Source organism: Eulemur rufifrons, chromosome 7 (genome assembly GCF_041146395.1).
Source record: "Eulemur rufifrons isolate Redbay chromosome 7, OSU_ERuf_1, whole genome shotgun sequence".
Taxonomy (NCBI): domain Eukaryota; kingdom Metazoa; phylum Chordata; class Mammalia; order Primates; family Lemuridae; genus Eulemur; species Eulemur rufifrons.
Window position 1 is genome coordinate 267,906,563 of NC_090989.1, and position 23,826 is coordinate 267,930,388.

The following is a 23,826-nucleotide window of genomic DNA, read 5'->3' on the forward strand; positions in this document are numbered from 1 at the left end:
CCTGTGGCTTCCCGTGTCCCACCACGGGCCTTGGCCAACACCTGCCTTCCCTTGGGCTCCTCTGGTCCCCAGAGCAGGCCGACTGGGAGAGGCGGTGTCATTCCCACTGGCTGGGTGGACAGACCGAGGTCCCGAGGGAGGAAGAACCCACCCCCGTCCGGCCCCACCTACCGTTCCAGGTGCATCTTGTGCCTCCGCATCAATCTCTGCATCCCAGATCCTCTGGCCTCTGCCTTTCTCCCCCTCCCCTCCCCCTTCTTCTTCCTCCTTCCTCTCTTCTTCCTCTTCCTTTTAAAGTTTTTATTTTGAAATAATTACAGATTCACAAGAAGTTGCAAAAAATAGCACAGAAAGGTCCCACGAACCCTTCACCCCGTTTCCTCCAGTGGTAACATCTTACGTAACTGCAGTCCAGTGTCAAAGCCAGCTCTGGCCTTCTTTTGTTGCTCAAATGTCCCATGTCCCTCCTCACCTACAAACCATCGCCCGTACCATGCCCATGCCAGACACACTCTTCCCACTCCCACCTGCCTCCAGCCCTCGTGCCTAGACACCTCTTAATTATCCTTCAGCCCTTGGTTCAAGCAGACTTCCTGAGGGAGGCGTTCCCTGACCACCCCTGCCCCCAGGTGGGTCACATCCCCTATTACGACGCCTTATCGCTGTGACCCCCACCCTCACCACAGCTGCTCCAGCTTCCATCTCCCCCCAAAACTCTGAGCGTCTTGCTCCGAGGGAGCGGTTCTATTTCTGCTCACCATGTAGGTTCAGGGTCTCACATGTAGTACCCAGCACATAGTAGGTGCTCAGTAAATATTTGCTGGCTGGGTGGATGTAAGAAACAGGGCCTCACAGAAACAGCCAGGATTTGAACCCAGAGCCCCTGCCTTCCGGCCAAGCCCTGTCTGCTACACCCACCATCTCTGCCCAGTCTGGGTTGGTCGAGAGGGAATGAATTTCATCTCTGATTCTCCAGTGTCTTATGTAGGTTTGGACAGGGAGCGAGGAGAGTGAAAGAAACACCTTCTTTTGTGGTTTCTGCCTTAGCAAGCCCCGCCCAGGGGATGCCAGGCCTAATGGGGACCACATAATGTGGGCCAGGATCAAAGGGACAATGTAACGAGCGCATCCTTAATCAGGACCGAGCTTGGAGGGGAGCTCCCTGCGTGTCAGGCTGCACGGGGTGCAGAGGCCTCCTGGGCCTCGCTGGGGGTCTTGGTTTCTGCTCAGTGAAACCCCAGATCCCCACCTGCGTGACGTGGCCATGAACCAGACAGGGACTCTGGAGGCCTTGGGCAGCCCCAGCCCCTCCTTGGGCATCTGGATGTTCCTTTGCACCTCCCCCCGCCAGAGTCCCCCACAGCCATGGCTGTGACCTCCCCGCATTGCTTTCTTCGTCACAGGGTGATCGCGGCATGATGGGACCCCCAGGCGCACCCGGACCCAAGGGGGCGATGGTAAGGAGTAAGTCTGCATCCTCTTGCCCTCTCCTGTTGCTTCTCGAGTGACAGCTCTGTTCTCCTCTGCCACCATGTACCCCAGACGTTTGGGATGACTGCTCCCCCTTTCTCTCTCTTGGCAGGGTCACCCTGGGATGCCTGGTGATGTGGGGACCCCCGGAGATCCTGGACCCCCGGTAAGCAAAGCCCTCCTGTTCCGTGAGCTCAAACCCACTGTCACTGAAGGATCACACAGCCCTGGGTTTGAGTCCCAGCTGCACCGCTTGCTGCCTGTAAACCTGGGGCAGGTCATTGAACTCCACTGAGCCTGAATTTTGCTTGTCTGAAAAATAGAGAAAATAATTGTGGTCCTAATAGTGAGATCATGTGGGTTAAATGAAATGTGGGCCTAATGCTCATTACATAGTGATGTTCGTTCCTGGGGAGCATCTCCGTGGAGAGAACTCAGTAGATGACGCCTGCTGAGGAGGAGCAGGCACCGAGATGGGAAATGCTGCGGGCGAAGAGGACTGAGGGGCTGAGCCCAGGGGCCCAGGGGGCCTGGGCTGCCTGTGACGACTGAGGAAGCAGGGATGTTCCTGTGATCTCGAGGCAGACAGTGGTGGGAGCAGCGGGACAGGTGTGGCTGGAGCACCCAGGTTCAGGGGTCCCTTCCCCTCCCCAGAGTGATGTGGGGGGACGGGTTGCTCTCATTTGGAGCAGCTGGAGCTTGCTTCGGGCCCTGTTCCTGCCGACGGAGGGTGGAAACTGGGGAAGGGCGCTGGGTTCAGCCAAGGCCAGGCCCCGAGCTGGGAGCCCACTCCCCAGTGTGGGCGGAGAGGCCCAGCCCGGGCTCAGATCCTGAGGCTCTGCGAAGCCCATGTCCCTGCAAAGGCCACACTGAGGAGTTCCCTGGGGTCTGATGAGGACCCCCGGGTGAGGGAAGCTCACCCAGGCAGGTTCTCTGCACCAATGAGGGAAGCAAGGCGAACTCAGTCTCCGGTCTTTTCCATGCACCTACAGTGTGCATATGCTCAGCCCTGCAGGTGCAAAACTGGTAAGAAAGAGATCCTGCTCTTAAGACTCTCACTTTCTAGGGGGGTCTTGAGTCTAAACATTCTCCCAGTCATTAACAGACTTACTGAGTACCTACTATGTGCCAGGCCATGCTAGGTGCTGACGAGGAATATGGAGGGGCTAGTCCAAGAGTGAAAAGCCTGGGTGTAAGTAACTATCATCCAAAGATGATGCCGAGCGCCAGGTGGCTCTGTCCGTACTCACAATCCTTTTGAGAGCCAGCACTCTGGGCTCCCAGAGACATGCTTTTTGCCCTGTGCATGAGGAGGAGGAAAAGCCACGTCTGGCCTGGGGCTGGAGGGGCTGGTGACGTGCAAGTGGGACTGTTGGGGGTAGAATCAGGCGGTCAGAGGACCAGTGTCCTGACGGGTGGGGTTCACGTGGCAGCCGAGGCACCCGGCTTGGAATCCGAGGGTCCGGCACCCCCAGCCTCCCTCCCAGCGGCAGAGACAAAGTGATTGGAGCCCATCAGTGTGGGAGGTGCCTGGCTACAGCCGAAGGCCAAGAACAAGGTCGCTTAGGTCCATCATCGAATTCTACCTCCGCACCCCGGGACCTCAGCGTCCCTGGGCCTCAGTCTTCCCTTCTGTCCAGTGGGAGGAGGAGAGCCTGGGATTGAGTCACTGGGACAAAATGGAAGGCCAGTGGGAGATGGGAAAACAGCGGGGACATTCAAGCTGGTGCAGAGAAGCGAGGTGCAGGCCTCCTCTGAATCCTGCCTCCCTGGCCCCACTCACCTCCCCACCCCACCAAGCTTCCTCAGTGCTTCCACCTGTTCATGGGTTCGCTCAGAATTAGTGAAGTCAGATGGTCACTTGCTGCTTTGGGCAAGTGTCCCTCCCCTGCTATGGCACGGGGCTGGTCCCCTGGCCAAGCAGCCGCCCCACGGCCACGGGGAAGCAGGCCAGCACGGGGACCCCGAAAACCAGCTTCAGGATCAGACACGTGGGAGTGAAACCCCGTGTGACTGTTGGGCAGCATTCTGGCTCCTCTGAGCCTCAGTCTCCTCCTCTGTGAGGCAGCATCGCGCTGCCTTCTCGCGAGCTTGCTGTGAGCGATGGTATCGTGCACAGTGTCGTGCTTGGCACACTTCCTGCACGTACTCCGTGCTCAGTGGATGGTGATAACTATCTGTTAGATACGATAGTTACCACCATTATTAGTAAGTCTGTTACCATTCAAGTGACATTTCTGGTGATACTGTCTACATCTGCCTGGCATTTTCCCACTATGCCAGTCACTTTAACATGTTCACCTATAGTCCATTGAGGTCAGCCAAGATTACTATCCCCACTACTGGGGGAGCCCAGGGTCGCCCAGTGGCCAGAGCTGGGTCTGGCATCCGGTTCTGACATCCTCCCACCTTTTACTGAAGACTTTCCTTGTCATTTCGTCTTCTCAACAACTCTAGGAGGTAAGGACTCGTCTTATCCCCATTTTATAGATGATGAAACTGAGGCCCAGTGAGTTTAAGTAACTTGCCTAAGGCGGCACAATCAATGAGTGGCAGAGCCAGGATTTGGACCCAGGTTCTCTGGTGCTACGGCCTGCTTTTCTGAGCACTCTACTGCGTGAGATAGAGACTTGGCTCTGGAAATTTCCCAGCGGTACATTGCCTGCCTTCTGAGCACCGAGATCACACTATGGAATGGTCCATTCTCACCCAGTCTTTGTCTTCTCCACTATCCGGAAGTCAGAGCTGCCTTTTATTGGGCCAAGCTGGGGCCACACCCTGCTTGCTCTCCTGACACGGGGTCAGCCTGGGACCCAGCCCCTCACATCAGCCCCTCGGCACCATCTGTCAGGGGGTCTGCCCGGTGACGGCAGCTGGGTTTGCACCCGCCGGGCCATGGGGAGAGAATTGTAGGCAGCAAGAGTTTGTCCTGAGGCTGCAAATGGTATTTGGAGGAGGGGAGTGAGGCTGTCTCTGCCTGGTGACGGGAGCACACACAGTCTGGGGGTCGCGGCAGAGCTGGGAGGGTCCTGACACTGGCAGAGGGCCATGGCTGGCCGGTGGGTGAAGTCACAGCGTGGGGCTGTCAGGCTGGGCCTGGAGTCAGAGGGAGAGAAATGGGCATCAGGCGGCCTGCGTCCTTCCTCCCCTCCGCCCTCCTCATCGTTCATGTGTCCCTCATTCATGCAGCGGATTCCTGAGTACCTGTCGTGTGCCTGTGCCAGGCCAGGCACTGAGGATCCAAAGAACAGAGCCGCCCCACTTCCTGTCCCTATCCCTGTCTCTGTCCCTGTCTCTCCCTGCTCCTTCCCACGCGGGGTGGCCGGGCCAGGCCCGCGCCCTTCTCGGTGCTCCCACCCTGCTTCCCCACCTGGCCTCCTTCCCCCTGTCCCTCTCCCACGGGCCTCTGCCTCCCGAGGGCACCTCAGGGCTGCGTTCAGGGTTATTCCTGCTTCCCTGCCCTGGGGGAGGACATCTGGGGCTCTGCTGGCCCTCAGGGTGGGGGCTGTGGGGCAGAACTCGGGGCCCCACACTCTCCTCGCTGATGGAGGAGAAAGAGGGAGAGGGGAATTTGAAGAGAGTTTTGGTCAGAGATGCTGTCGTGGCTTCTGGTCGATTTGAGAGAAAGAAAGAGGAAGTAGCTCATCCGGGGAATTTCCTCCCAACCACCCGGATTCCCAGGAAAGGGTGAAGCTGAGCCCCACGTAACCCCGGGCAGGAGCTGTGCCCAGGGCTGCGGCCTGGAGGCTGCTTTCCCAGTGGGCCGGGCGCCCCATCCTTCAGTACGGGGGCAGCGGGGCCGGGCTGCTCCTGAGCAGCCTTCAGGCTCTGCCCCCATGCTGCCTGGATAGGGGCCTTCTCCAACTCTTCCTCCTCCCCCAGGGTCCTCCAGGATCTCGAGGCCCACCAGGCATGAGGGGACCAAAGGGACGTCGGGTAAGTTGGGCCCAGCTCCTGGGAGCTGATGCTGGTGGGAGGGGACATGCTTGGAACAGGGCCACCTGCTGGAGACCTCCTCCCAGTCCCTGTCCCACTGATTTGTGACTTTCGCAGCACCAGGCAGGGTTCCCGGCTGGCCCTGGTCCTGGCTTGGTGTGGGACCCACCCACACCCATTTTTCCAGCCCACTTCTGAGCCTTGTCATCCCACAGGCACAGGTGGGCTCTCTCGTACCAGTGCTTTGTTCGTTCATGCATTCAACCACTGTTTATTCAGCACCTACTATATGCCAGCCGCTGTTGGTGGCTCTGCAGATACCATGGAGAACGGACAGACATGGCCTGTCTGGCAGACACAGGCGGTACAGTACAGGGTCATCCACATGTGGATGGGGGAAGTACGGGCAGCCTGGATTTTAGAAAAGGGCAGTGCTTGAGCTGATGCCAGGTTCCAGGCAGAGGGATTGGCAGGGAAAGCCCTAAGGTGAGAAAGTGTGGCACATCTAGGGATCCCTAGGGTCACCAGAGGGACAGGGAGGAGGGATGGGGCCAAGACTTAGCAGGCACCAAGCGAGTCAGGACCTCAGAAACTATAGCAATGCTCCAAAGGTAATGGGGAGCCACAGAGGGTTTTAGACAAGGGCTGGCCTGAGCACAGTAGCCAGGGATCGTCACCAGCACTGACTCTGTGTCAGGCACTGTCTATCACATGCATGAACCTGTTTAATCCTCAACACTTCCCTGTCAGGAGGTGCTATTCTTATTCCCATTTTATAGATGAGGAGAGGGAGGCACAGAGAGGTTGGGTCACTTGCCTTAAGCTGCACAGCTAGAAAGTAACAGAGCTGGAATGTGAACCCAGGGAATGTAGCTCTTTTGCATGCTGCATTCAGCCTTGTTTCAGTCATGCAAGGAGGTTGATGGGATGGCCTTCTGCTGCCAACTGGTGTACAGGTGCCAGGCCACGCAGCCTCAGTGTCCAGGGGAACGATGGGACAGGTGGAGTGGGCAGCCCAGGCCTGATATCCAAGCTCCATACAGGGGATCTGTGATAATTATTCTTCTCTTGGCTGGATGTCAAATGGTTTTAAAACTTCCCCCAGACCAGATGGCCTGAGCAGCCGGCCTGGGAGAGGGGAGATTAAGAGGCATTCCTCTGGCCGGGCAGGGCCCCTCCAGGGCCCGTGTCCTCTGGGTCTCTTCGAGGGGGCCGCGGCCCCAGGGCAGCCAGGTTCCATCCTGATGCCGTGTACATGACCTCCCGCGCCAGGAAGCCACCTTCGCTGGCGGGTGAGCTGCGCCGGCCCAGGCCCCCAGCCCTGCCCCAGATGTGAGGCTCCGGCTCCCCACTAGTCGCTGGGCTCCCCCCAGCCATCCCCACCACCCTCCCCAGCAGTGGCTCGAAGAATGTATCTCCTGCTTGAGGAAACCCAGGCTTCCAACCACATCAAAGTCTGCGGGGCCGGGAGGTGAGCATTGGGAAAAGGAGCCCCTCGCCCGCTGGGTTTGGCAGGAATGCAAGACCTCTGGGATCGGCTCCCTTGGTCCCCTGCCCAATAGGCCGCCCTTGGCCACCTCTCAGGTGGGGTCACTGAGGTGGGGCCCGAGAGGGCACCCACTGAGCCTGCGAAAGAGCTCACTTCTGGGCAAGTGCTAATTCAGCTCCTGGCTTGCCCTGTGCCTTTAGAAAGGCCTCAGTTTCCCCACATGTGCCAAGGGGAATGGACTTGGAGGTTTGCAGGGCCCTGCCTGCCTTCTGCCTGTGTGCGCCCATCCTGCCATGTGCCCCAGGAAGAACCAGCACTGAGGGTTTGCGGCCGGGGGCAGGGAGGCCCAACGCTGTGCTCTTGGCGGGGCTGCTGGCTAGGGCCTGGGCCCGCCGGCCCCAGTCAGAATAGTGGGGGCTCTGGGGTCAGGCAGGCCTAGAGGCAAGTCTCAGCCGTCCCACTTACCAGCTGTGGCACCTCAGGCCGGTTTCTTAACCTCTCTGAGCCTTCTTCCCAGGCACTCAGGTGGGTGACTAATTCCTCCTTCCGAGGAGGCAGGAAGGATTCTGAAACTGAAGTGCTTCCGGCCAAGACTATTCTGTGAGTTGGGGATACTGCTTAGCAGCCCTGGCCACAAATGCCGGCTCTTCTCGGACCTCAGGCAACTGATTTCCCCTCCCTGGGCCTCTGGTTCTTCCTCTGTGAAATGGGTGAGCAACAGAACCAGCCTGGTGGGGTGGCTGCGGGGATTCAATCACTTAACGAGCGCCTTGAACCTGGTGCACGCCAGCCCGGGCAGCAGCATGAAGCAGTAATGGCATGTGTTCACCCCTCTCCCTCTTCTGTCCCTTTTCACAAGAACTGTAGCGGGCCAGATTTCCTATCCTGGGCACAGGCTCCTCCCTCCCAAGCCTGACCCCGGGCCTGGCGGGAGGGCAGCCCCAGCTGTGACCGCAAACATCTTCCTCGGGGAGCAGATACAAGAGAGGAGACATGTGGCTGTGATAGAAGCCCAGGCTGGCCTCCAGCGGGGCGGGGTGGGGTGGGCCTGCCCACGTTCATTGAGGAAGGAGGGGCAGGACTGGGGACCTGAGGGACGAGGGACGAGCCGCCGCAGAGTGGCCAGAGCAAGGGTTGGAGTATGCAGCTGCCCTCGCTCCTCCCCTGCCCAGGGGGACTGGGAACACAGGGAAGCTGGTGGCCTTCTCCCTCCCCAGCCAGGCCAGCTCCTCCCTGAGCTCTCTGATGCCCCACTGGGATATCGGGTTCTCCCAGATAATAGGGATTGTAGACATCTGTCCTCTCCAACTCCGTGTCCCAGTGCACAACCTCTCTGGCAGGCTCCTCTGGGCCCTGACTTGCACACTCCCCGTGACAGAGAGCTCACTCCGTTTCTGATAAACAGTGACAGGCAGTGGCGAAAAAAATTGGCATCGTCTGGCTGACTTTCAAATTCTGCCTCCTGCTCCCCTTACTAGGCGTGTGACCCTAGGCAAATTCACCTCCGCCCTTTATTTGAGCCCGTGCCTTTATTTGACAAATGAGGATAATAGCTTTCACAGTTGCTGCTGCTGCTGCTGTTACTATTATTATTAGATCACATAATCGTTCTCCCGGAAGGCTTTGATTCCTAGGACAAACAGCGTGCTGTGTGATTCAGGCCAAGCCCCCGACTCCTCTGAGCCTCCAAGCCGCTCTCAGAGCTACCCGTCTCTAGGGAGTTTATGCCTCAACTGGGCACAGAGCCAGAGGCCACCTGTCAGGAGGACTCAGTTGTCCACCCGTCAGCTCAGCCTCTGTCCCATCTCCTGTGACCTGGGCACCCCACCCCAATCTGGCTCCAGGCCTGTGGCCGTGAATCAGAGGTGTTCAGTCTAACATGTAGTCTGACAGGGTCACATGGACCGAGGCCCAGAGAGGGAAAGGGACTTTCCTGGGGTCACACAGCACACCAGCCAGGGCTCCAGGGAACAGCCGCCTGACCCCTGCTCCCAGGACTAGCGTGCTAGCCCTGTAGCACCCCCTGGAGATGGCTCGTTCTGCTGGAACCTGGCTCATTCTTCATCAGACCTCGTCTGGAATCTGTGTACACGCTCCGCGCCGCTGGTTTTACATCGCTTAACGTGGGCTGCCTGTTCTGCAGAGCAGACCAAGTCCAGATTCGCCAAGCCACTCCTCTGTGTCCCTGCCTCTGCGGAGCCCGCAGGCTCCTTTGGCAGAGCCCGGCAGGGACGGAGCCAGCCTCTCCCGAGCCCTTCCTGCGTGTCGGGGCTGGGCTGCCTGCGTGCATTAGCTCCTGCCTCAGGGAGGGATTTCCTGCCCCTGTTTCAGAGATGAGAAACTGAGGCTTGGCGAGGAGCAGTTACGCGTCCCCACACACATTTCCTGAGCAGCCCTGTGCCTGGCACAAGACCCCACCGTGAGCCGGGGCCTGGCCCCTGGCGTTGCTGGGAACGCTGACTCCCGGCTGAGCGGCTGGCCTGGGCCGCGGCCTCCGTGCCAGGTTTATTGGATCAGTGGGGGCCTGCTCAGGCTGTGCGAGAAATCCAAGCGCTGGGAACTCCAGGTGGCTGAGAAGTAGGATTTTCACTTTTTCTGGCTCAACTATTAATCGAGAATTTCTTTATTTGATTTTTAAACAATTTTTTTCATTAAGTTTTCTCATTCTTCATCCTCTCCCCCACCCAGACACTCCCAGCTCTTTTCGTCTGGGGGCGAATCGCCGGTGGGTCCCCAGGCTCCCAGGCTGGGGTGGGATCACCCTCACAGGACGCTCTTTGTGCCCCCAACACGGGCCTCTTCCGACCCCCTACAGAACAAACCCCACACTGTTCTCCAGGGGCCTTTGCCAAGAGACCCCATCCCATCTGTGTCTCTGCGGGAATCCCCATGGAGGGGACACTGAGGGACCCTGGACAAGCCACTTCCCTTGGCTGGGCCTCATTGTTCCCATCTGTGCAGTGGGAGAAGGGGCTGGACTCCACCTGCCCCCGGGGCCTCCCAGCAGGCGGGGACCCTGTCTTGGGGGTCAGACCTGAGCCCAGGGCTCCAGGGATCAGCAGCCTGACTCTGCTCCCTTGTCACACCCCTGCCCCGTTCCTGCCCCTCCTCATGCCGGAGCTTCCTCCGTGAGCTGCCAGCTCAGTTGCACATCTGGCTCAAGAGGGGGCTGCTGTACACATCTGGCCACTTGCAGACCTTCCCCAGGTCTTGCTCTGTCACTTTCCATGAGGGTCTGTGGTCCCACCCGTTTCTGCCCCACATGTGCTCTGGGAAGTGTGCGGTAACAGAGCCTGAAGAGCTGGCAGTGGGGACTTGGCCATGTGTATCTTGACCCTGGCCCTCAGTCTCCAGGTCTGTGAAATGGGCTGGCTCAGTGACACCCCCCCCCCCCCAGGGTCTCTTTATACAGGGCCATTCATGCACCAGCCCCATTCTGGAAGGGTAGGGCTTCTAGCAGAGTACCTGCAGAGCCATCTCAGCAGGCACTGTGCTGGGGTGATCTCCAGCAGGTGGGAGCGTGTTGGAGGTGGAAGGAGGAGGGAGCCCAGGCTGGTGCAGGGAAAGGCCCAGGCTCTGGGCAGCCACCCTCTGGTTCCCAGCCCAAGGGAGACCCCTGCTGTCCAGTGTGCTATTCCCTTTTCCTATTCCAGGGCCCCCGAGGACCGGACGGACCAGCTGGGGAGCAGGGGTCCAGGGGCCTGAAGGTACCTACCCCCGCGGCCTGCCCTCCCTCACTCCTCCCACGCTGGGCCCAGAATCCGAGAACCACAGCTCACACCGTCCTCAGCGCCAGGCCCCTTAGGGACGCGGGGAGCCCCGGAGAGGCTGCAGGGCACGTTCCCGGAGCTCAGCCCTCCACTGCTCCTGGGCCCCACTGCAAGCCCAGAGCAAGAGACAGCAGGAAAGAGAGAGTGAGAAGGAATCACACGTGTCCTGTGACCCCTTCCCCGGACCCCAAGCCCCACCAGGGCCCCTGGGAGCTGAGACTCTGCCTCTCGCAGTGTCAGTAGCAGGGGTCCTTGGTGCCTCACCCAGAGCCCAGTAAGCCACTCCCCTCGCTGGGCCTTAGTTTTCCCGCCTGCACCATGGGCAGAGGGGTGGCTCCTCGATCTCATGGGTTCCCTTGATCTCCCGTGGAGGGGCGGGTCCCTTCGTGGTGAGGGGTCCTCCCCAGCACCCTCTCCCACCTTCACGTGCTCTGCCTCCCGCAGGGCCCTTCAGGACCACAGGGCAGACCGGGCCGGCCTGGACAGCAGGTATGTCAGGCCACGGCCGAGCAGGCCAGCCGCCGGGCCCCTCCCTGCTCCCTGCTCTGTGATTTGTGCCTCTAATGACCCCACATGTGCTTCCAGGGTGTGGCTGGTGAGCGAGGCCACCTGGGCCTGCGTGGCTTTCCCGTAAGTAGCCCCAGTTCTTGAAATTCTCTATGTGGGGCCTTTGGGGGGTAGGTAACAGCCACTTTAACCAAGTTCCCGTCCTTCTGTGGAAACCCCAAAGGTCCTAGCTGCCCACGCCCTGCACTGAAGCTCCTCTAGCATGTCCCCTCCCCCGGGTCTCCGTCTTCCCATCTGTCACCCAGTGGAGGGGTAGGACCCTGATACCCTACGACAGCTTGCCTGAGGTCAGCAGACAGGAGGGTGCAGAAGGCCATGGTGGGACTAAGGTCACCTTTGCCTTGTCTCTGCAGGGCATCCCGGGTCCCTCGGGCCCCCCAGGCACCAAGGGCCTCCCAGGAGAACCGGTAAGTGCCCTTCCCTCCTTCTCTTGCATCTTTGGTGCTGGCACCTGCAGGAACAGGCCAGGTGCTCAGACAAGGAGAGCGGTTGGACCGAGACCCCCGGTGGGCCCGGCCGTGACTGGTGGAGAGAGCACGAGCCGGGGGCTCTGGGTTGGAGTCTGAGCTCACTCGCCCCCCAGTTTGTTTCATAGGAAAACGGGGCGATTGTCTCCACCTTGCCATTCTGTTGTGAAGATGAAATATATGGAGAGTGCTTAGCGCAGTGAAAGGCAGAAGGAAGGAGGGAGGGAGGGAGGGAAGGTGAGCTGGCTGGACCTCGGGGAGGCAGGAGGGGCCGCGGAGTGTCCGCTCTTTGTCCCAAGGGCAGTGGGGAGCCATTGAAGGGCTTGAAGCAGAGTGGGTGATCGCCTTGCCCTTCGGAAGATGCCCCTGGAAGGATGGGTGCAGGGGACCACAGGGGAGCCCCGGGAGGAGGCTGGAGCGTGGTGCTCCAGGAGGTGGCAAGGAGAGGACAGAGGCTCCCGTCCCCGGGGGGCTGCTGTGTGCCCACATCTTGAGGCCCAGAGAGTTGCCCTTTGGAACAATGGATTGGCTGGGGGTGGGGGTGGAGGTTTCTAGAGGTGGATCGGAGGTGGAAGGGCATTCCAGGCAGGGGGAACAGAGTGAGCAAGGCTCAAGAGCTAGCTTTCTGGGCCGGGGAGGGCCCACCTGGGCTTCAGGTAGAACAGAAGAGTGTGTGCAGCTGGACCAGAGGGGATATGACGGAGGCGAGTGGTGAGGGGGAGCTGCAGACCCGGGACCCTCCGTGCAGCTGGGGTGGGCTGCAGAGTCCCAGGTTCGGGGGTCCTCTCCCTCCCTCACCCCTGCAGGCTGCATTATAGAGTCCCACACCCCAAAGGGAGCCCAGGCTGGCCCCTCCCAACTGTGTGTGTGTGTCTGTCTGTCTTCCAGGGCCCCCAGGGACCCCAGGGGCCAATCGGGCCTCCAGGAGAGATGGGACCCAAGGTGAGAGTAAGGGACCCTTGTTCGTCCCCTGATGCTGCTGGGACACATTGGTCCCTCCCAGCCCTTCTCCCGTGTGCCGTTCCCTGTCCCAGCCCAGGGAGATGGTGTTGAACCGAGTGCTGAGAGATCGAAGGGTGGGGCCCTGGCAGAGAGGGTAGACCCATCCCCGTGCCTTAGGGTGAGGCACTGGCCTCCCAGTCCGGGGACACTGGTGGGACGCAGGGGTGCCAGGATCCTCGTGGGGCATTGGCAGTGTCTCTTTTGCCACCACCGAAAGCAGCAATGCTTCCTGCCCGTGACCTTGCTGGGGCTTCACCCCTGCACAGAGGTTTGACCGTAGATCCAGCCCGTGAGCTTGGAAGGGGCCTCAGACACCCCTGCCTTATCCAGAGGGAAAAACAGCCCCAGGTTTATGCCAGGGCTGCAGCCCTGCTGATGGTGACACCTCAGGACCCCTCCCACCCTGGCGCCCTGGCTGCGGAGAGAAGAGTAGAATCACTTGGCCCTGAACATAGCATCCGTGGGCTTCCTCCCCCTCGTTATGTGAATCACGAAATTTTCCTCCTCGCGCTTGCCAAGGGGCTCCCAATGTGGTAAACCACACTCGTGGGGAGGGAGAGGCTCTAGCGGCCTCCAGGTAGCCCTGAGGCCAGCCAGCCTCGTCCCAGCCCCGTCCCCCAGCCCCGTCCCCCAGCCCCGAGCAGCTGCAGCCTGCTCCCACCTCTGCCTCTGCCCTGCTGTGTGACCTCCGCACATCCCTTGCTCTCTCTGGGCCTCGTTATCCCCTCACTTACAACTCGGGACCAGTCCCTGCTCTAGGAGAGACCAATGGCATTTTCTTGCAGGGGCCACCGGGTGCAGTGGGAGAACCAGGCCTTCCCGGGGAAGCCGGGATGAAGGTGAGGCGGGATGAAAGAAGAGAAAAATGACTTGTTGAAACCAGCTCCCAGCTGGCGGCCACGTCCTCCCCACGGCAGAGAAACGGGCCTTTCTTGTGCCTGGGATAATGGGTTCTCTGTGCTCCCGGCTGCGGAGCGGGGGCCTGGCCGGGGCCGCAGCAGAGCGCGAGCCGGCCCGGAGCCCCCTGCCTGGCAATGTTTGCTCGGGCACCTGCCCCGGCCTCGCGATACCATCTGCATTTCGGCACCGTTGCTCCTCATTACCTGGCGAGAAACAGGCGCCCATTGATCCCTGGGCTCTGGGGAGAGTCCCCTCCCTGTTCCGCGGCTGGAAAAGGCCGCTGTTCCTCACGCAGGCCCCAGAGCCCATGAGCGATGCTGGCCGGCCTGGGGACATTGTTGAGGCAGGGCCTGGGACGCCGGCAGAGGGGCTGTGGGACTTGAGGCAGACCACCCCCTTCTGTGCCTGCGTGTCCCTGCCACTCAAGGAGGGACTCGGACCAGGCCTGGCGCGGTCGGACTTGGCCTAGTTCCAGAGTCCTTTCTCGAACGCCAGTGAAGGAAAGCACCCCGTATGTAACCCTGGTGGAAGTGGGACTGGGGGCTCAGAGCTCTGCCGTCTCCTTGTGCCCCCAGTCACCGGCAGGGAGAAGAGCTTGGAAATCCTTAGATGAGAAGGACACTTTTAGGGTCTTTAAAGGGGCGGGTGACATTTATTCTGGCTCATTTAGGGCTTCTTCCTCGTCTGGGTTTCTCTCCGAGTCTCTCGAGGGAGAGGAAAGGAGGTGGCCGGTCACACGGTGGCTATCCCTGCGTCTGACGCTGCCAGAGCCAAACCAGCCGCGTTTGGGTCCTGAATCTGTCGCGTACTAGCCCCGTGAGAGCGTGGGCTGCTTCCTGCGCCCTCAGTGGCTCCGTCTCTTCATCTCTAAAAGAAGAACACCTTTCCCTGCGGGGCCCTTGTGAAAGTCAATGTGTTAATACTAGCAAGTCCTTAGAACAGCGCTGTGTGTCAGTGATGATGATGATGGTGGTGGTGGTCGTGGTGAAGGTGGTCCTGGACTGGCAGAGGCCCAGGGCTGGGTCTTATTTGGAACAGGGGCTCTGTTTGGTGTTTGACAATTTCTCTTTGGTCTTTGGTCCCCCTCCCCCACCCAAGTCAGAGCTGATGAAAACAGGAAGGGGTGGGGAGGGCTGGGATCGGCCCTGCCCACCCCGTGGACTCATGTTTGGCTTCTCCTAGGGTGACCTCGGACCCCTGGGCACCCCTGGGGAGCAGGGCCTCATTGGGCAGCGGGTAAGTTGGAGCAAATTCATTCTCCCTGAAAAGCCCCTAGGGTGTGTGGATGCGGGGGAGGGGGACTGTATTCACTCTCCCTGAGCCTCGGTTTCCCCATCTGCAAAAATAGACCATGAATCTCTGCACCTAGCCTCTATTGATAGAACGGCATTTCCCCAATCTAGAGAAAAGACTTTTGTGGTCAAAATATTGGGGACAGGGTTCCCTCTTACACATTAGCATTTTCAAGGCTCTCAGAAGTCCTGCAATCAAGAAATTGGTGTCTTTTGGATTAATCCAGGGCTTCCAAACTTACTTGACCTCCGAGCGCTTTCATTGAAAAACACGTGTTTACCCTCAAAAACCATTCCACGGAAAGTTATCTTCTACTTTTCCAAAAGAAACCCGCAAAGCTTGTCTTGCTCTAAGAAGCTGTACAAGCCCCCGTGTCCCCCTCTCTATGCTGTGTGCCAGTTTATCAGGTCCCTGCCTGAACGGAGCCCCCCGGGGCACGGTGAGGATGCTGAGCAGCTGTCCTGTGGCACCTGACAGAGCGGGGAGGTGGGGCCCAGGAGGGAGAGGGAGTTAGTGTGGGTCTCAGTTCGTGGGGCCACCAGGACCCCAACTCACATATGCTCATTTCTCATCTTCCCTTTTTCCAATGCCTCGTACTACCTGTGGCCCAAGGGTTACTGAGGCTGCACAAATTGAGTTAAGACCTAAAATGAAAGGAGAAGGACATGGGGTGAGAGAGGATGAGTGTGGAGCTCGAAGCCCTGAAATGGTAAATATTGGGTGTCCACAAAGATTGATCAGTAGAGTCTTCTTAGAGGACTGTGTTAAGAAGGATCCTGAGGCTCGATCGAGGCTCAGTAGGAAAGAGAATGATGAGCACTCATCCCGTGCCCATGTGTGTCAGATGGTTTTCTTGAGGCACTGGGAGCGCAGCAGCGAGTCACAGGAGGCCTGTCTCTGGAGCTTATGTTCCAGCAATTGATTACTGATGTCTGCTGTGGGTACAAGAGTAGCTGAATCCACACACCTGTTACATCTTTGCCATCCCTGCTTCTAATGGGCTCTGAGGGCCCTTCCAGGTCAGATTCCGAATAGCTGTGAGTTCTAGAAGCAGAGAGAGAGAGACCCAAACTGAATTTGATGGCCATTAGAGAACTGAGGGCTCCAGGGGCATCTCGAGAGCTGGAAGGACAAGGCTGGTTGAGGGTCAGACGGGAGCTCGGGGTTCTTGCTGTCATTTCCAGATTTGTTGGCAAGAAAGTTCAAAGACTGGCTTCACTTTCCTCATCTGAGACATGGGATTCCACCAAGGGGTTCCATACAAGCTTATTCCAGTTCCAGTAATAATATCGCGAATGGCTGCCCGTTTGTGGGTGCTCACACTGGGCCTTCCAGCAACCCTGAAGGCAATGGTGTCAGATGAAAAAACAAATTCCCATGGGGCTAGGTAGTTTGCTTAGCTAAGTAGTGGTCAAACGGCCAGGGAACGGAAAACCCAGACGTGATACTGGGATCTATCTGGTGTCAAAGCTGTTCTTAACTGCTAGGCCACACTGCCTCCCCCGTCCAGCCGCGCAAACTGGACACGGCGTCCAGGACAGCTCTGTGATAAGCACTTCCTAACTCGTGCCTTTGTGGAGCCCCCGCCGTGCATCACCCTGCAGACAGAGCCGTCTGGCTTGGGGGTCTGCGCCCCCTTTCTGGAGAGCTGAGGCCACCTCAACCCTCCTGCTCCTTCGTTATCTCAGCCCCTGGCTACTGTGCACCTACTGTGTGCCAGGGTCCCACTGCATGGAGATCTGGGGGTGGGGGTCCTGCCTGGTGGGGGCGGTGCAGGAAAAGCACACTGGGTCCCCTCTCCAGTAACGTCACCTTGTCTTTCCCCATCACCCTTTCCAGGGAGAGCCAGGCCTAGAGGGTGACAGTGGCCCTATGGGGCCCGACGGACTGAAGGTAAGTCCCCAGGGTCTGGGGAAGAGGGGTGTTCTGGGAGAGTGTTGCTCTCCCATCTAAGACCCAAGTTTCCTCCCAGAAGCACCGTGTTCCCACAAAGCTCTGGGATCAGACCTCCCGCTCCCGTCGAGAGCAGGGTGGGGAAGGGTCCACGGTGTCCAGCAGCCGCCCCACCCTGCCCATGGGCTGCCTGCTCAGCTGGACTGGGGGCTGTCACCTCCTTCCAGTCTTCCTTGCTGCCCTTTACCTTAAAACGTCAGCTTCCCTTGACTAAGCAGGTTCCTGAGCACCCGCTCTATGCCAGGCCCAGGGCCAAGGGCTTCGATATCTATTATCTTCCCCTAAAAGATCAGGAAAATAATAATCACCCCCAATGACCTACAGACCAGTCACACATGTGCCAGGTACTATGCTAAGCACTTTCTATGTACCACCTTGATCAATGCTACAAGGTAAATTCTGTCTTTAGATGAGGAAACGGAGATTCAGAGAGGTTAAGCAACTTGCTTGAGGACTCACAGCTAGTAATTGGCACATCCAGGACCCAAGTCTGGCTCCAAAGCCTTGCCTCACTCTGCCACGCCATGTGCCATGCCCATTCTAAAGGTGAAAAGACTGAGGCTCATAGGAAGGCAGGGATTTATCCATCCAGAGTCTATGGCTGTGAGTGGAGGATCTGAAATTCAAACCCTTGGCTCACAGGTCCCAAAGCCTGTTGGACTAACTCAGCCCTGGTGCTTCCTGTAAGTCTCCTGTCAGCCGCAGATTGGGGACCCTAAAGGGGCACCTGGGCTCACCTAAACTGCCACCTACCAGCCCCCCTCCAGCCCAGGCCTGCCCCTGGCCCCCCAGGTGGGCTTTCCCCAGGGCTGGCCTTCCACCCTGTGCAAGTCAGTTCCCAGCCAGGGTCCTGAGTGCCACGCCCGGGATCCCCTCCGTCACCCACCTCCTCTCCCTGTGAACTCAGATAAGCGGCCCCTTCTCTGGGGCAGGGGCCTCTGTCTCCCAGGGTGCCTTGGTGACAGGCCCCTGCTGCCTGCTTGTGTTTTCTTGCAAGGGTAAGAGTGCTCCCTGCCTGTCACCTGTTTCCCTGCTCTTGCCCCCAACCCTGCTGCATCCTAGGGCACAGCTGAGTCCTGGCCCGGAAAACCTGGGACATTTGACGGCCCCTCCGTGCCCTTTGGCGAGTGTCCGCTACACTGTGGCGATGCTGAGGAACATTGTGGCTAAAATGCTTTGCGCACTTGCCACGTGCTAAGCACCACCCACCTTCAGGGCTTTACAGGAATTAACCCATTTGATCCTTCCAGCAGCTCTCCCACGCTATTATCAGCTCCATTACCATCCCCTCTTGACAGTTGAGGAAACTGAGGCACGATGCAGCGGCCTCCTCCCTCACTTCTGGGTGGCCACCTCCTTCCAGGAGTCCCAGCCAGGACGGGACAGGAGGGCGTCCTCCAGGCTGGGTGCCTCACGCAGACTCTCTTTTCTCCACTTTTCCTGCCTCCTTGGTCGGGGCTTCGTCCTCTTTTATTCCTGCCAAAGCCAGTCCTACCCTAGTCCTTGGACCAGAGTAGTCATTCAGATGCACAGCATCCTCCCTGGTCTTCGCGTGAATCCCGGGAGACACTGTTTTCTTTATGGAATCGCCTCATGGTGAAAAATACGTCTTGGATGTGTCTAGGGTAGCACTTTATAGTTTGTAGAGTACTTTTATGCCCGTATCTCTTTGCTGACAGCCAGCTGGAGGTGGTGGTGACTCATGTTAACCTTTATCCCGCGCTCATGCACCAGACGCTGTGCTGAGCTGCTTATGTGGTTTATCTCTTTCAATCCGCTCGGTAATCCTTTGATCCTTATTTCACAAATGAGGAAACTTGCCCAGCGTCACACAGCTATTGAGTGTTGGCAGCAAGATTTGAACTTAGGCAGCATAACCCCAGGGATGAGGGGGATATTGTCCCCTGAGCAGGGAACTCTGGAATTAGAAGGAGCCAGAACCCCGGGTTCTCACCCGTGCTCCGCCCCTGACTTACGAGTGGTGTTGGGGAGTCTTCGCCTCTCTCCGGGCCTCAGTTTTCCCATCCATAAATTGAGAGGTTGAACTAGGCAACTTGCAGGGCTCCTCTGAGCATTGGCAGGGGTCCGAGGACGCCGGGCATCTCCAGGAACCCCCGGAGCTCGTTCTCCATGGGATCCACAAGAATGTCCGTCCCGCCGGGGTCCAAGGTAGTCCCTGGAGCCTGGTCCCATGCAAGGCCCAGGCTAGGGCCCTTCGCTGAAAACCCGCCCAGCCCCCTGGAACAGGCCACCTGCTCTGAGTTAGGAGAGTGGGTGGCCAGCATCAGAAGCCAGAAATGGAGTCCTGGGGCCAGGGAAGTCCACGAGAGAGTCTTCTGGGCCAGCCCCCTGTCTCTGTGCCAGGCTGTGCTTGGAGTCTGAGAATCTCAGTGGGAAGAGACCTCAGGAACCAGCCTGGTGCCCAGATCTGCTCTGCGTGGGCCCACACCTCAGTCTGGAGTCTCGTTCCTTCATCAGTGCCATCCCTAGACCCCGCTCCATTGGAAAATCCCCCCCGAATGAGCTAGAAACTGCCCCAGCAACACGCCCCACCCCACCCCCACACACAGCCGCCTGCAGCCCCAAGCCCGGGCCCCAGCAGGCCCTGTTGCAGGGACGCGCGCCCAGCAGTTGCATCTCAAGCCTCTCCTCTCAGGCAGGCTGGGCCCCAGGTTCCAGCCCCAAGCCCCCTGCACCCTGCCTTCTCTCCTCTGGCCGCACACCAGTTCGTCGGCGTCCCTCGTAAAGCATGGTGGCGGGAGACAAAACTGGCAAAGACACCCTGCTGTTCCGAGCCTGCCCCCGCCCTCCCTGCACTGCCCACCCCTTCCTCGCACCCGGGACTTCATGCCCTCTCCCCCGGGCCTCCCCGGACAGTCACAGCCAAGCCACACGCAGACTGGCTCTGCTCTGCCCGCAGTGCCCCCACTGTCCCCAGGAACGGGTGAAGATGACAGCGATGGGCGAGGCAAGCTTAGAGACACACTGGCTGCTGGTTTTAAAACCCCTTTGCAAAGCCAGCACTTGCAGAGGAACACAAAAAGCCCGTGCCTTTGGCTCACAAAGCCCATGCCAAGGGCTGCCTTTCCAAGGAAATAACCTCAGATGCCCCACATCCCTGAAGTCCCAAGAAAGCCTTGGTTACACCCCTACTAACTGTAAGGAGGGCACCCCTCGGGCTCCCGGTTGTCGGGAACTGACCAGGTGTCTAAGTCCCTGCTCCAAGTTCCAGCTCCACCGCTACTAAGTTGCGGGACTTTGGGGCAGATGCCTTAACTTAGCTCTGCCTCAGTTTCCTCATCTGTAAAACGGGACAAAAGGAGAACCTACCTTGGAAAGCCCTTATGAGGATGAAGTCAGTTAATACACGTAAAGGACCCAGGATGTGGTCTAGACGTGGTAGGTGCCGTGTCAATGTTAGCGGCACCCGACAGAGAGAGTTCTGCAGCCAATAAGAGAGGTAACCACATAGTGCAGGGAGCAACGGGAGGATGTGTTCACAACAGAGCAAACATTAACGACAAAAGGGTGGGAACCTACAGCCCAGTTGGATTCTGCCTTGGAAGTTTAGTTTACTGCTAACTACCTTCATTGCCTTATAACAGTTGCTTCACTGCCTAGAGCCTGGTACCTAGCAATCAAAACTCTTACCTATTATTTTTTATTATTATCATATTATTGTACTGTTCTGTGTGAGCAAAGGTTGAAAATGCAACTCAGAAAAATGGAAAGAGCTGGTTCTGAGAAGTAGAATTGGGTGAATTGTTTTTTCTCGATTAAAAACTTGTTTGAGCTTATTAAGACTCTTCTTCTGCCAATGTGTCCACGTCAGGGAGAAATTGCCCTTGTCACCCAAACCCCACCCCTTCCAGGGAAGTCCGTGGGGTGGGTGTGGTCAGGACCTGGCTTCTCTCGGAGCCACTCTGCCCGTCCTGGCCCGGGCCCTGGCAGGGACGCATGGAAATGGCGTGTCCATGGTGGTTCCTGCACCAGCCAGGCCGTGCCAGCCCCGACCCTTTGGCAGCTCAGGGAACTGGCAGGATCCAGGGGCCGGTTGGCTGTGGACACCCAAGTGGAGCCCTGTGCTGTGGGGCCTCTGACGGGCTTGTGACTAATTAATTTTCTCTGTCTCTCCCCTCCCCATGCCCTCCCACCCCAGGGGGACAGGGGTGACCCAGGGCCTGATGGCGAACGCGGCGAGAAAGGCCAGGAAGGGCTGACGGGCGAGGATGGGCCCCCCGGGCCCCCTGGTGTCACCGGTGTCCGGGTGAGTGTGCAGGCTGCGTGCCGGCACCTGGGGTTCTGGGGTACGCGGAATGTTCTTGCCTGTGCCGGCGGCTGGGCGGGAGGTTCTTTTGGCAGCAGCCACCGAAGGGGTCTTCCACCTGGGAGGTGGCCAGAGAACCCGTGCGAACACAGCCCTCTGCTGCTTAACCCTCACGACTCTTCGGAATGACGTCTCTTCCCCATTACCCTTGCTGCCCTGCCCTGCACAGACCTGGCCCCTGCCCACCTCACCCCGTCCAAGCCCCACATCCGGCCACACTGAACTTTCTTCAGTTCCTTGGAAAAACTGTGGCTCGTACCCCCGGGCCTTTGCACGTGCTCTGTTGCAGACACACTGCCTTCCTCACTCCCCTGCCACTGCCTAACTCCTGTTCGGCCTTCAGCCATCATCACTGACATCACCTCTTCCACAAAGCTGTCCCTGATGGCTGGGCCATGAGCCTCCAGGGCCACGCATAGCCCCCAGTGTGTATCTTGGCCCCCCGAAGACCAAGACCTTGTCTGGTTTACATTTATGTCTTTAGCGTCCAACCTAGTGCCTGGCAGACAGGACATGACCAAACTCTGTTTGTCGACTGCAAAGACAGAGAAGCTCTGCTCTTCCACCCTAGCAGAAGTTTATTTAGTTCACAAGTGTTCCTGAGCGTCTTCCCTTGGGCCAGGTCCCCTGAGGCTGAAGAGGTGAATCACAAAGTATCCTTGCCCTTGAGGGACATAAAACCAGGAAGAGAATGGAAGAGAATTGTCCTGTTTCAATGTATATAGACAACTTGCCCAGGGCTTTCCAGAATGTTCCCTCTTTGATACTGATAGCCACCCCTGAGAACTTAGAAAATCAGAAAGAGAGAGGAACTTACCCAGGCTCACAGAGTAAGGGGCAGAGCTGGGATTTGGACTTGGCCTGCTTGCCTCTACACCTACTGCTTGGAGTCCGGGGCTGGGGTGTAGGGCTGGGAGGCAGGTAGAAACCTGATGTTAGACCGACGCCTTGGAACTTGACTTTGGAGGTCAGCTTGCACAGCCGAGCAGGCTGTGTGTGACCCCGGGGTGCCGGGCCAGTCCAGCTGAACTGCTCGGGACCAGGGAAGATTGGGTGGCCTTGCCGACAAGCCGCCCAGATGTACGGCCTGCTGCCGTCCAGCCAGGGGGTGGGGCCCTGTGCCTCTGATGCCAGCCCGTCCCCCCGGGCTGCACACTGCACTCTTCACCCCCCAGGCAGAGCGGTTGGTGCTGTTACCTGGGCACAGCAGCCCAATTTTCTTCCAGCCTGTCCTTGACATTCTTTTCCTTCCCCGAGCGTGTATATGACTAACCTCTGACAGATCCAAATTAGTCGTCAGCAAACTATGGTTGTGGGAAAATATTTGTTTCCTAAAAATAGTGCTGAAGTGCTAATTCCCCCTAGCAGCTGCCCCAGAAGGAGCTCACAGCAACCAGAGAAGGCGAGGGAGGCGCTGTCCGCCGTGCCGTGCCAGGAGGCTTCCCCGGCCTTGGCTCAGCGGAGGGGACACAGGCGGGGGGGATCCAGCAGGCGGGGCGCAGGCCTGATTCTCCCTCCGTAACTTGCTCTGTGACTTTCTCTCACCCGTCGCCCTCTCTGGTCTTGCGCTTGGTATGATGCAGGATTTGGGAGGAGCGTGTGCTAAGATCACTTTGAGGTCCAGTGTTCCAGGGACCCTTTTTGAGTGAGTTTAAATATCCCAGCTGTGGAATGAGCAGCAACGTGTGGCAGAAATAGGAACCAGAGTGTAAAGGTTGAACCTGAGTTTCTGGCTTGAGCAGCTCGCTCTCTGTGTGACTTTGGGCAAGTCACTGTCCTTTTCTGAGCCTTGGTTTTCTCGTCTATAGAGTAAGTGAAACTTTGGATAGGAAAACATGTTATAAAATGTACTGGAAACATAAACATTTGTCTTTATAAATTTGGAGGAGAAAGTGGCTAGACGCCGGTAGTGGTGGTGATTAACTATGGTGATGATGATGGTGATGATGGCGATGGTGACAGTGGTGACGATGACGATGGTGGTGATAACCGTGGCGCTGGTGGCGGTAGCAGTGGCTGTGGCAGTGGCCGTGGTGACAGTGGTGTTACTGGTGATAGTAGCAGCGTTAACGTCAGTATTTTGCTGTCACTCCCAGCCCTCCTGTGCCGGGCTTGGAGAGAGTCAGCGGGGCCAGAGTGCGTGTGTCGGGGTCCCAGGGGCAGCGAGGGGCCTGTGTTTGAGTCTTTTTGGCATCAGGGCTGCAGAACAAATACCTCCCACTCTGTGGCCTGGAAGCAGTCGAATATTTAAAAATAGAATTTTACGAGCCATCGGGGCCTGTCTAGAAATGCATCTATGTGGACGGGGCCCAGCGAAAGTCTTCATTCCGACCCCACAGCCTCTGCCCCCTGGGGCTCAGGGCTGCCCCCACGGGGCTGCGCTCAGCTGCAGAGGGCCCTGTCCCGGCGCAGACCCCGTCTCCCGTCTCCTCCACCTGCACCAGATGCCTCGGTGCTGGCTCATCTCCCCCGAGACAGGGGATCGTCAGCCACTGCAGTCACCTCCGTGCTGGCGGATCCCCCAGCCGCCGTCTCCTGAGTTCACCGTCGCCCAACCAGGACCGGCCAGGACCGGCCAGGGCCAGGGGCTGCCCCAGACACCAGGGACCACGTCTCACCTCCAACCTGGCTGGGAGGCCCGCGGGCAGCCCT

The 23,826-nt window shown here is 58.5% G+C and overlaps 1 protein-coding gene across 1 annotated transcript in view; it reads left to right on the forward strand.

The window, feature by feature from the left end:
• COL27A1 (collagen type XXVII alpha 1 chain) overlaps positions 1-23,826 on the forward strand; it is a 136,910-nt gene that overhangs the window by 88,560 nt on the left and 24,524 nt on the right. Inside the window, exons 26-37 of the mRNA XM_069476710.1 lie at positions 1,404-1,457; positions 1,583-1,636; positions 5,353-5,406; positions 10,549-10,602; positions 11,110-11,154; positions 11,251-11,295; positions 11,586-11,639; positions 12,588-12,641; positions 13,487-13,540; positions 14,784-14,837; positions 16,734-16,787; positions 21,007-21,114. Of these exons, the coding sequence (XP_069332811.1) occupies positions 1,404-1,457; positions 1,583-1,636; positions 5,353-5,406; positions 10,549-10,602; positions 11,110-11,154; positions 11,251-11,295; positions 11,586-11,639; positions 12,588-12,641; positions 13,487-13,540; positions 14,784-14,837; positions 16,734-16,787; positions 21,007-21,114 (684 nt within the window). The remainder of the gene's footprint in view (positions 1-1,403; positions 1,458-1,582; positions 1,637-5,352; positions 5,407-10,548; positions 10,603-11,109; positions 11,155-11,250; positions 11,296-11,585; positions 11,640-12,587; positions 12,642-13,486; positions 13,541-14,783; positions 14,838-16,733; positions 16,788-21,006; positions 21,115-23,826) is intronic.